Here is a 13,300-nt window from a genome sequence, read left to right on the forward strand (position 1 = left end):
TTTGGAGTAATCAAGTTCTTGTCCTCTCAGCAAGAGAAAGACTATGGCTATCTTCTTGTTAGCAGGACCCATCTCTTTACTTAGATTTAGTGACTTATTCAGAGATCGACCTAAAAACTCATGCTCTTAGTCACAATACAAACACACTTGCAATGCTATATAATTATGTATAAGACTTTGGTGTTGCAATTGAGTTCAGGGGAAGTGCAGACTAAAATAGTCTAGGTTGATCAGGATTAATGTAGCCAAGAATTGATCTGAACATAGACAGCCAGAGAGGGGAGACAGTGCAACATGGATTGAGCAAGGCATGGGATGGTAGCAAAGGAAGAATAATCTTGTCAGTCTAGAAAATGCTCAATACATTGTCAGGTAATAAAAAGGGATTAAGGAGGATGGGAAACTGATTCTAGAAAGGAAAGTTGATTGGATGAATTCAAAATACGGAAGATTTTGATTATCAGAATTAACGAATTCAGACTTTAATTTGAAGGCAATTGTGAGTAGTAACAAGCTTAAAATGAAATTTTTTTTAAGGAAAATGAATCCCAGAGCATGCAAGATTAAATGAGAGACTGAAAGAAGAGAAACTGGGGGGAAGAGAGTAAGGGGTACAGAACTAGGTGGTAAGATAACATATGAGTTGGCTACACACCATCTTTTCTAGTCTTCATGTATAAATGCTTGCTTTTCTCTCCCGTACAGCCATTATTCAGAAGAAATCTGTGTGCTTGATACAACATCCAGCGATTACTTTACTTCATCTGCTTGTAAGCTTTTGGCTGAGAAATGTTTAAATAATCAGCAACTCCATTTTGTACATATTGGTTCATGCGAAGAGGGTCCACAGTTAAAATGGGGTCTGGAAAGGATAAAACTTTCATCCAGTAGCACAAAGAATGAATCCTGTGGCTATGACACCTGCTACAACTGGGAAAAATGTTCAGGTAAGCTCCAGTGGTAATTCATACTAGAAAAGCTATCACTTAACCTTCATCTCAGCTGCTGCTACTAAGTCGCTTCAGTCGTGTCCGACTCTGTGCGACCCCATAGACGGCAGCCCAACAGGCTCTGCCGTCCCTGGGATTTTCCAGGCAAGAATACTGGAGTGGGTTGCCATTTCCTTCTCCAATGCATGAAAGTGAAAAGTGAAAGTGAAGTCACTCAGTCGTGTCCGACTCTTAGCGACCCCATGGACTGCAGCCCACCAGGCTCCTCTGCCCATGAGATTTTCCAGGCAAGAGTACTGGAGTGGGTCGCCATTGCCTTCTCCATCACCTCAGCTAGTACATCTTATTTGTATTTATACACTGTTTCTTATAAATAACCTTTCCTTAATCAAAACTAATTCTTTTTTCATTATAAAAAAGTGTTAGGAAATGAGTTAAATAGAAGGGAAAATTAGAACCCAACCTATCCACAATTAGAAATAACTACTTTAACAACTTTGGTGTAAATCTTTCCAGTCTTTTTCTGTACATACATAATCAGGCCCACCCGTCGTCCCCAAGTAAGAACACCCATCCTGATCTCATGCTTCAGTATCCCTCTTCCCCACCTTTGGAGGGCCTTTATCAAATTGTCTAAGTTTTCTCTGGCAGATGGAACCAGCTTGGGCCAGCATAGGTAGAGTGCCTTGAGCCTGGACTGGGTTCCTCACCAGTACCAATTACCAGAAGCATCTGCCTCAAGTGTTTTGAAGTCCCTTTGTAGTGGCTGGGATCAGCCCATGCTGGTAGGGTTCACAGGCAGGATGCCTTGAACCCACATGAGATCCCTTGTGAGCCCAAGCCCTGTTCCCCTCTTGTGGGACATTCTTCTACCCTCTACTGCTTCTCTCCTCATTAGGTGTGATGTCCCAAGAAGCTCTAGGACTCTATCTACAGAGTCCTTCCCGGCTCAGAGCTAGACCCTCATTCCCAGAGAGCAGCCTGGTGAGCCACTGGCCAGCAGGGTAGTCTTTCTCAAAACTGCTTGAGATCGGAATGCTAGTAAGGAGTTGACACTAATTTAGAATGACTTCAGTCATTTATATAAAAGAAACACCCCATTTAAAAATTCCCTGGAGCCTCACACACCTCAGGGATGGCATTGTTTACGTTACATGTTTGAAAAAAATAGGATCATATACTGCATCTTATTTTATATATTGCTGTTTTTTTCACTTTGATGTATCATGAAACTATTTCCATATCATTATATATTATTCTGCCACATAATTTTCAATGTCTGCAAAAGCTCATATGGGCATTTTGTGATTTTACTTAATCAATCTTTAATTTGATATTTAGATTTTCCCCCAGATTTTGCTGTTAGAAACAGGGCTGTGATAGACAAATCTATCACAGGTAAATTTATACTCCAAGATTCTATCCTTAGATTACACTTAAATGGAATGTTTCTAGATAAATACTATTTTAAAATAGAAAGTCATTGTTGATGCTATGTATCAACTTGCTTTCTAGAAACGTCTTTATCATATTATATTCATATTTACAGGGTGTGATAAAGACTGCCTTCCACACCCTCACCAAACCTTGGAGCTATTACCCGTTTATATCTCTGCCTATTTGATACTTAAAAAGTAGTATTACATTTCTATTTTCTGTAAGTGTATTGCCTATTGGCATTTCATTTGTGAATTGCTTACAAGCAGAAACTTCACAGCAGTGCATTTGCACTAAGGTGAACTTGGAACCTGAAATAGTTCGACTGAATTTCATATAATACATAAATATGGGTTGAAGATTAGGACCTAACAGAACTCAAATAGGCAGCTAGATTTCCCTCTGGCTCATCTTCAAAAAATCATCTGAAATCGAGGCATAAAGTAAGCAACGGGAACTTACTGAATTGTTAACATCTACCTTTTGCTGAAGCCACTTTAGTTTTGCAAAAACAAAGATAAAAACCTTATTATTACCCTTGACTTCTCTTTCACTTTTCAACCCAGTTCTTTGAGTCAGTCCTGGAAAAAGGGAGAGGCGTTATAAACCAAATCCAGGCTTTTCTCAATCCACTTAAAGCTGATTATCAAGGTCCAGCTCCCTTGACAGGTGGCAGGATGGAATCCATGACAGAAGGTCACCATGATTGGCACAGCCAACAGGCCATCTGATGGTGGCTACTCAGCAGGTCACTCTCTGGGGCTTCTCACCTTGTGCCCCGAATAAAGCAATTTCACATCAGTTCAGTTCCGTCGATTAGTCATGTCCGAATCTTTACAACCCTATGGACCACAGCATGCCAGGCCTCCCTGTCCATCATTAACTCCCGGAGTTTACCCAAACTCGTGTCCATTGAGTCGGTGATGCCATCCAACCACCTCATCCTCCATCCCCTTTTCCTCCTGCCTTCAATCTTTCCCCAAATCAGGGTCTGTTCAAATAAGTCAGCTCTTCGTATTAGGTGGCCAAAATATTGGAGCTTCAGCCCCAACATCAGTCCCTCCAATGAACACCCAGGACCGATTTCCTTTAGGATGGACTGGTAGGATCTCCCTGCAGTCCAAGGGACTCTCAAGAGTCTTCTCCAACACCACAGTTCAAAAGCATCAATTCTTTGGCGCTCAGCTTTCTTCACAGTCCAACTCTCACATCCGTACATGACTACTGGAAAAACCATAGCCTTGACTAGACGGACCTTTGTTGGCTAAGTAATGTCTCTGCTTTTTAATATGCTATCTAGGTTGGTCATAACTTTCCTTCCAAGGAGTAAGAGTCTTTTAATTTCATGGCTGCAATCACCATCTGCAGTGAGTTTGGAGCCCCCCACAATAAAGTCAGCCACTGTTTCCACTGTTTCCCCATCTATTTGTCATGAAATGATGGGACCAGATGCCATGATCTTCGTTTTATGAATGTTGAGCTTTACGCCAACTTTTTCACTCTCCTCTTTCACCTTCATTAAGAGGCTCTTTAGTTCTTCACTTTCTGCCGTAAGGGTGGTGTTATCTGCATATCTGAGGTTATTGATATTTCTCCCGGCAATCTTGATTCCAACTTGTGGTTCATCCAGCCCAGCGTTTCTCATGATGTACTCTGCATATAAGTTAAATAAGAGGGTGACAATATATAGCCTTGATGTACTCCTTTTCCTATTTGGAACCAGTCTGTTGTTCCATGTCCAGTTCGAACTGTTGCTTCCTGACCTGCATACAGGTTTCTCAAGAGGCAGGTCAGGTGGTCTGGTATTCCCCTCTCTTTCAGAATTTTCCACAGTTGATTGTGATCCACACAGTCAAAGGCTTTGGCATAGTCAATAAAGCAGAAATAGATGTTTTTCTGGAAGTCTCTTGCTTTTTTGATGATCCAGCGGATGTTGGCAATTTGATCTCTGGTTCCTCTGCCTTTTCTAAAACCAGCTTGAACATCTGGAAGTTCACATATTGCTGAAGCCTGGCTTGGAGAATTTTGAGCATTACTTTACTAGCGTGTGAGATGAGTGCAATTAGTTTGAGCATTCCAATTTCACGTAGGAGATGGAAAACCAGGCGTAAATACTTACATTGTTTGACTCTAATCATTGTTCAATCATCATGTAGGTAAGCATTACTATTCATTTTTTTGTTGCCTGACCAACACCATTACCTAACTGACATCTCTCTCAGAGACAATAATTTGTGGTAGACAAGAGCTGAAAGTACTATACAACTATGTATTTATTTAAAATTTGGATTTAAAACATAAACTTTTTCTCTAAAAATTATAATGTAAGAACATTATTGCAAAAATACATACAAAAATAAAAGGGACTTGGACAGCAGGAAGGACAAATGGTGCCTGTCTGTACCACAGTAGGTAGCACAGGTATTCGGGGATGTGTTTAGTGTTAACATCTATTTTCCTTGTTTATCATGGAGAAAGGTCTTCATGCAACTCCTCTGTTTCAAAGAGTTTCTTTTTTTCCCCCCCTTTTTCTTTTCCTACAAATTACTCTTTCCAAATTTGGCTGAGTAACAATCATGACTTATGATTTAGTCAAAATATATCTTTATTATTAGCTCTTTGCTTAGTGTATGCATGCTTAGCCCCTAGGTTAGGTCCAACTCTTTGTGACCCTTACGTATATCTAAATCCCACAGCCACCAGGATCCTAAGCTTGTCTTTAAAAAAGAGCAGTCAACTAAAACTGTAGTCACAATCTGAAAGTAGAGAGTTATTTTGTTTGGTGGGAACATCTAGGACCTTGAGCCTGAGCCCAGGAGACAGGATCTCAGTAGCTCTGAGAAAACTGCTCCAAGGATGTGGGAGGGGGAGTCAGGCTCTATACAAGTTTGCAACAAAGGGAGCAGGCCCTCTGAACATCAAAGATCAGATACCAAGTTAAGGAATTTAGCATTCTTTGTATGGGAAGATGCAAGCCTCTCTGCTCTCTGAACTCATTCCTTTCATATGCACCTCAGCTATCTAGAGCCGATCCTGTTTCCTTCCTTGTTCACCTTAAGGAGTGGCAGATGGCTGCTTCTTGCATTTCCCCAGCTCCTCAGCAATCACTGCAGGTGGTGGCAGCATCTGCTAGGTCTCAGTTTTGGGAGGCCTCCTTCACATTTGGAAGCCAGAAATCGCTGATGGCTATGACTGTGATTAAGTCATTCAGTCATGTCTGACTCTTTGCGACCCCATGGACTGTAACCTACCAGGCTCCTCTGTTCATGGGGATTCTCCAGACAAGAATACTGAAGTGGGTTGCCATGTTCCCCTTCAGGGGAACTTCCCAACCCAGGGATCAAACTCAGGTCTCCTGCATTGCAAGCAGATTCTTTACCTGCTGAGCCACCAGGAAAGCCCAATGGCTGTGACATTTCTTGTTTATTGATATGGCAGGAATTATTTTCATTTCACAGAAATATAAAGTTTGAATACTTAACAAATATTGGTCAAGTTAGCAGAATGTCTTGGGGTAGTAAAAATAAAGCATAAACCTTACTTAATAAGAGAGTTAAGTCATTTAAAATATCCTTTGATCCTACACACAGTCCAAAAACTGAAGCATTTTCCCCCCTAAAGATATGATCTGCCTGTGCCAGCCTTCTTTAGCTGGTGAGCAAAAGTCAGTGTCACAGAGATATCTGTTCATGTGGCACTCCAGAACAAAAGTATGACCACAGCATTTATGAAAAGAGGAAACAAAAAACGTATTTCATACTCAATCTACCCATGACAGGCTAGGGTATTATTAATTTTGAGTTGAATTCAATGTCATCTTGATTAAATTGTGTTCTTGATTACACTGTATAGTCTGCTACCCTTTTCCTTCTCTATCTAAAATGAAATGAGAAAAAGTTTAAAGTGGAACTTCAAAGTAACATGAAATTCACTTTTCAAAAGTTGGAACACAAGAGCCTTCCCAAGGAGTCTAATTTTGTGGCATTAAATGTTTTGTCTAAATTTCAAAAATATCTACCAAGAGGGGAAAATGTATTCAATAAACATCCTTTTAGTATCCCCTATGCTAAAGTCATTGTTCAAAGTAAGGTGAGGGGTATAGTGATAAAGGATGTTTATATCCTCAAATTGTTCACAGTTGGAATAACATTCCACAGTGTTGTTGTTTAGTCATCAAGTCGTGTCCAACTTTTTGTGACCCCATGGACTGTAGCCCACCAGGCTCCTCTGTCCGTGGGATTTCCCAGGCAAGAGTACTGGAGTGGGTTGCCATTTCCTTCTCCAGGGGATCTTCCCAACCCAGGGATCAAACTCACTTAGCATGTAGATTCTTTACCACTAAGCCACCAGGGAAGCCCCAAAATTTCACAATAATTACATGAATACATTTAATGCAAGACAGTATGTGATAAGAGCTATAAGAGAGATAAATATCTTATCACCTGGAAGGGTTTCGTTAGGATGGAAGCATGAAAACCGACTGTTGGAGGTGGCAGGAAGGGCCTCTTCATGCTGGTAACCTGAAAATCATCTTGCTAAGAGCACTTAGGTTATAACCGTACTGCAGGAGTGGTGACCATGGCCTTTCCACAAGCCTGGGGACCTGACATCCTCTCTAGAGGTAGAGCTGTCTCCTGTTCTTTGTCAAATCCTAGAGTTTCCAATAACAAACAAGACTGTCCCCAACTAAAATCTTCTCTAGCTGGTTGACAAAGAAGGTAAAAGGGAAATTCATGTCTTTTCAAGAAATGCTTCCTACCATGGACGGGAAGTTTATGTGCTTACAAAATCTCCCCATTTCCTTTTGCTGTTTTCTCCCATCAGTTGAGATACATGAGAAAGAGTTGATATTTGCCCAAAAGAAGCTACAGACTGTTTCTCAGTCTGACTCAGATATTTTGGCAACATAAATTATCCCAAATCCATCGAATACTTTTCTTTTTGAATACTTATATCTGCACCCCAAATTCAGAATTGAAACCAATTGATGAAGCAGAATTAATTGAGCACCTTGTTAAGAGCTGGTTGGGACAAACATAAGGATGAGTCGTGGTTACTGCTTTCTCACACAGTCTTGGGAGAAAGACATATGAAAAGCTAGCTTTCTCCAGGGGAATCTATCCAATCTAGGGATTGAACCCCAATCTCCCGCATGGCAGGCAGATTCTTTACCATCCAAGCCACCAGGGAAGCTAATTAACAAAAAATTATAAAAATGTCAAATGTAGTACTGAGAAATTTACACCATTAAAATTTAGTTATAGAAAACCTTGGTGGGGGATATGTGGCTATACAATGCTTCATGGAGGAGGCAAGGCTTATAGGCATTGGACATGTGCGGGAATATTGGAAAGAGCATACCAGTCTGGCAAAAGAAGGGAATAGGATGGGCAATGGACAAAAACTGGACCACCCTTGGGGTCCTTATTGGGAAACAGAGCGCGAGTCACCCTATCTGGGATGAAGAAAGCAGAGAATATCTGCTGCAAAGGGATATTGAGGCCAAATGGTGGAAGACCTTGAACTTTGATTAAATGAGCCTATATCCCTTTACTCTAAAATGATTTAATATACTTGGCTTTGGTAACTTTACCCCAAATGGTCATTTTAAAACTCTTTCATGAATACAAGATTTATATGAATTATGAAGTGATGGGGTGGTTTTGAAACCAAGCCTGAGAAAAGTATCACCCAATTTCACTGCTTATTAAAATCCAGATTCCCAGTCATAACCTAGGAATATTCTAGGAAGAAATAAAAAAATGCAGTGCAGAATTATAAGAAGGCAGCCCTATAAGTCATTTATGATTTAAAACCTGCCTCTACCACTTACTAAATCGTGGGACATTGGGCAAATCACTCAGCCTCTCTGAGCTGACTTCGTCTGTAGGGTTAGTACGATACCTTGTAGTTCATATGTTCATTGTGAGGCTTAAATGAAATAATGCATGCAAAGCACTTGGTATATTCTGTGGTTTCATCATGCATGCTCAATAAGTGATATAAGTATTCCGAGGTGGCGCCAATGAGAAAAGAACACGAAGGACAGTTTGAAGACTTTGTGGAAATGGATTGACAGGAGGTAGAAAATATGCCAGCAAATTTGGAAAACTCAGCAGTGGCCACAAGACTGGAAAAGGTCAGTTTTCATTCCAATCCCAAAGAATGCCAAAGAATGCTCAAACTACCGCACAATTGCACTCATCTCACACGCTAGTAAAGTAATGCTCAAAATTCTCCAAGCCAGGCTTCAGCAATATGTGAACTATGAACTTCCTGATGTTCAAGCTGGTTAGAAAAGACAGAGGAACCAGAGATCAAATTACCAACATCCACTGGATCATGGAAAAAGCAAGAGAGTTCCAGAAAAACATCTCTTTCTGCTTTATTGACTATGCCAAAGCCTTTGACTGTGTGGATCACAATCAACTGTGGAAAATTCTGAAAGAGAGGGGAATACCAGACCACCTGACCTGCCTCTTGAGAAACCTGTATGCAGGTCAGGAAGCAACAGTTAGAACTGGACATGGAACAACAGACTGGTTCCAAATCGGGAAAGGAGTACGTCAAGGCTGTATATTGTCACCCTGCTTATTTAACTTATATGCAGAGTACATCATGAGAAACGCTGGGCTGGATGAACCACAAGCTGGAATCAAGATTGCCAGGAGAAATATAAATAACCTCAGATATGCAGATGACACCACCCTAAGGGCAGAAAGTGAAGAACTAAAGAGCTTCTTGACGAAAGTGAAAGAGGAGAGTGAAAAAGTTGGCGTAAAGCTCAACATTCATAAAACGAAGATCATGGCATCTGGTCCCATCACTTCATGGCAAATAGATGGGGAAACAGTGAAAATAGTGTCAGACTTTATTTTGGGGGCTCCAAACTCACTGCAGATGGTGATTGCAGCCATGAAATTAAAAGACGCTTACTCCTTAGAAGAAAAATTATGACCAACCTAGACAGCATATTTTAAAAAGCAGAGACATTACTTAGCCAACAAAGGTCCGTCTAGTCAAGGCTATGGTTTTTCCAGTGGCCATGTATGGATGTGAGAGTTGGATGGTGAAGAAATCTGAGCGCTGAAGAATTGAGTCTTTTGAACTGTGGTGTTGGAGAAGACTCTTGAGAGTCCCTTGGACTGCAAGGAAATCCAACCAGTCCATCCTAAAGGAGATCAGTCCTGGGTGTTCATTGGAAAGACTGATGTTGAAGCTGAAACTCCAATACTTTGGCCACCTCATGCGAAGAGTTGACTCACTGGAAAAGACCCTGATGCTGGGAAAGATTGAGGGCAGGAGGAGAAGGGGACGACAGAGGATGAGATGGCTGGATGGCATCACTGACTCGATGGACGTGAGTCTGAGTGAACTCCGGGAGTTGGTGATGGACAGGGAGGCCTGGCGTGCTGTGATTCATGGGGTTGCAAAGAGTCGGACACGACTGAACGACTGAACTGAACTGAGCAGCTGATTGGATGTGGCTAGTGAGGGAGAGGGAGGTGTCAGAGGTAGCCCAGCTCCTACATCTTACTGACTTACCAGCAGCCTCACCTCGCTTACATCCAGATGACTCCATTCAACCACAGTTGGGTCTTTTGAGTCAGTGCCTTTGTGCCCGCATTCTCACTCACTGCCACCAAAGTGCTTGCTGCACGGGGGAGGAGTCAGGTAAAATCAAATCCTAAAGCTCTATAGAGAGTCACACTGTCTCTCTCCTTGCAGCCACCACCTCCAAGTGTGTCTGCCTGTTACCCTCCCAGTGCACCAAGGGCGGAGACCAACTCTTCTGCGTCCAAATAGGATCATCAGCGAACGGGAAAACAATGAACATATGTGAAGTAGGAGCTGTAAAATGTGCCAAAAGGGAAATGGAAATACTGCATTCTGGGAGGTGTTAACACTAACACGATTACCCATAAAACAGAGTTACTGCCCCCCCCCCCACAAATAACCCCTACAAAAGGACACTGTTGAATAAACATCAGACTGGCACATTCAGGAGTTACCGACAAAAATCCTCAGGTGTTAGTTTCACACAATAATTCTTCCTGCCTCTCTCGTGTCTTCTCCCTCGTCCAGTTCCCATCCATGCAGCTCTATAGCATATCTCTAGGTAATAACTTCCACATCAATCTAGTAAATTCTTCAGTTCATGTCACACTAAAATGATTGGACTTCTGACGACCTTATGATGCCTGCTGTATTAAGCATACTGTAGAAATCAGAATAAAAATCATAATTTTCTTCAATGAATCAATAAACATAGAAATCTAAACAACTTGTCCAACACATTCTTGAAACCCAACTTTCATGCACTCATTCAATAAATAATTGGGAATGTCTGTAACAAACCTAGCACTATTTAGGGCTCTGGGGAACCAGCGCTGAATAAAACAGACAAAAGCCCTGGTCTTCATGACGCTCACGTTCTTGTGGAGGAAGACATACAGAACATAATAGAAGCATACAAAATATATAGTATGTTTGATGGTGATGATTCTTATGGAGAAGACAATACAGGGAAAAGTGAGTCCCATTCTTAAACCTCATCTTATGTGAGGAAATATTCCATAGTTAATAAGCATCATAGGAAGGACAACTGAATCCAAGTGGAAATTGCCTTGCTTAAAGTACTTAAATTCCTAAAGTTTCCTCCTTCTTAGGAGACTCTTTTTGCTTCAGCTAAAGTGCAACAGAAAGCTTTTAAGCTAAAAGTGTGTGATTGATGGAAAAATCATCAGAAAATTTCAAAAGAATAATTCTTAAGGTAAGTCATATCTATCATACTAGGCCCTACCAAGTAAACACCTGTTTCATAGAGAAGCTAGGGTGTCATTTTGAATTGGAGAAGAGAAACGTCTTTGGAGCAGTGGTTCTCCGGCATGAGGGTGCGTTGGAGTCACTTGGAGCACTTTTTAATACAGATGCCTACAACCCACCCCCAGTTCCTGGTTCAATAGGTCTGGGGTGGGGCCTGAGAATCTGTATTCCTACCAACAGCAGGTGGGACTGCTGATGATGATCACATTTTGAGAACTTTCAGTCTAGAAGTGGAGCCATCAAGCAGCTAATCCAATTACTAAAGTAATTGATCCCAACTTGAGCCAGTCAGTCTCCAAGCAGGTGAGTGGAAGCAGATTCCCTTCCTCTAAATCTCACTGGGATGCTCACCTAATGGAAGGGGCTATGAGTCACAGCCATCCAGCAGCACTCTTATTAGGCTTACACATTAAACGTCACTCCTCCTCCATCTCATTAAGATCTCAGCCAAAATCTAAAACATCTTACAGAGTTCCCTGGTGGTCCAGTGACTAGACTCTGCATCCCCACTGCAGGGGGCACAGGTTCAATCCCTGGTCAGGTAACTAAGATCTCACATGCTGAGCAGCACAGCAAAAAAAAAAAAAAAATACCTCTAAAACATCTTGCAATATCAAAGGATAAGTATGAGGAAGGGAAAAGCCTAGAAACAGAAAACCCATTTTCCTGGAATTGATCTTTGTCCAGGAGTCAGTGACCCATCTTTTCCCATCATGCAGCCTCACGCCCTTCTCACTACCAAAGTGGCACAGGCTACTCTTGTAAGTTTTGTGCCCTCAGCAAAACCAAGGTGCCAGAATGAAGGCAAAGTTTAGGCATTAAATAGTCCCACATTCAAAGGAGAGACACCAACAACTGAGTCCGGAAACTTTGCTCAGGACTGACTTGGCTCTGCTCTACCAGCTCTCACACCAGCACCATACCTTTCCAGGCTGTTCAGCAGGACTGGGGGTGACGGGGGGCGGGGGGGCTATGGGGCTCTGCAGGCGCAGGGAGGCAGTGCTCATAGTGAAGATCCTATTACCTCTCCAAAGTCCTTTTCTTCCCCTTGGTGAGGGGGAGGGAGATGCTCTAAGTATCCCCTGAGGCCAGGCAACCAAAGCCTTGAGAGAATCACTTGTCATGGTACCCATATCCAGGATATGTGATGCCACCCTCACTGGCTGGAGGCTGTGGAATCTTAGAACTACTGCTGGTGAGCAGGTTGCTGGAGGAGTTTCTGGAAGGTATGGATCCACACCAGAGCAATTCTCTCTTACATGAGCCCAAGACCTCTTACTGCCCAGGGCATGTGGGAGGCAGGGTGTTGACAAAATGGTCTGAATTGTTTCCATAGTGACAAGGGAGTGGTGTGGCATGACTGGGAAAAAAGATAGGTGCAGCCCTTTCTCCACCTCAATCCCAAGGCATAGACAAGGAATGGAGGACTTAGGTGAGTTACATGGATCCATAGGAAGGAGCACAGAGAAGAAGAAAGGCAGGAACTCTGAGGCCACCCTGTGTCTTGGACATGAACCTATTGGGAACACCAAAAGGAAGCATAGCTGCCTCTCTCACAGAAAGTTCTGGGAGACAGCATGGGTAAGAGTAAAGCAAAATACCACCCCAAGGAAACACAGGGGCCACCAATATCATAGAGTCAGATTTAGTAAGAACAAGTCCAGAGGGCATGCCCCATCACTGACTGTTGTATCAAGAAGCTTCTGCCATCTTTCCGAGTCCACTTCCTTCCAACAGCAGAGAACCAGATCCAACAGATGCAGGGGACAAGGGTGTCCTAGAATGAGACATGCCTCTGCCCATCACTTCTAAGAGGGGTGGGAAATTTGCAAGAACCGTTCTCATCCCTTCCCTACTCCGAGTCCTCTGACCAACAGGCCTGGCTGATACTGGAGGCAGGGAAGGAGATGAGATATAAATTGGATCTGAGATTAGAAACGTAAACTGGACTGACTTTTAAAAATAGTAACTGACCAGAAATCTATGTGACCTGTCTCAGACTTAATTGAGGCAAGAGAAGAATGGGGTTTGGCAGAGCATAGAGGAAAACTATGACTATTGCTAGTTTGTTGGAGCTACCATAGCAA

The 13,300-nt window shown here is 42.3% G+C and overlaps 1 protein-coding gene across 2 annotated transcripts in view; it reads left to right on the top strand.

Moving 5' to 3' along the window:
* The window catches only part of C6 (complement C6), a 76,989-nt gene extending 66,318 nt beyond the window's left edge, over positions 1 to 10,671 (top strand). For both annotated transcript variants that reach the window (XM_027520281.1, XM_027520283.1), the window contains exons 17-18: positions 706 to 947; positions 10,116 to 10,671. In XM_027520281.1, coding sequence (XP_027376082.1) covers positions 706 to 947; positions 10,116 to 10,291 — 418 coding nt within the window. In that variant the 3' untranslated portion in view covers positions 10,292 to 10,671. The remainder of the gene's footprint in view (positions 1 to 705; positions 948 to 10,115) is intronic.
* Positions 10,672 to 13,300: the final 2,629 nt, after the last annotated feature.

The sequence above is a fragment of the Bos indicus x Bos taurus genome, chromosome 20 (assembly GCF_003369695.1).
Source record: "Bos indicus x Bos taurus breed Angus x Brahman F1 hybrid chromosome 20, Bos_hybrid_MaternalHap_v2.0, whole genome shotgun sequence".
In the NCBI taxonomy this organism is placed as follows: domain Eukaryota; kingdom Metazoa; phylum Chordata; class Mammalia; order Artiodactyla; family Bovidae; genus Bos; species Bos indicus x Bos taurus.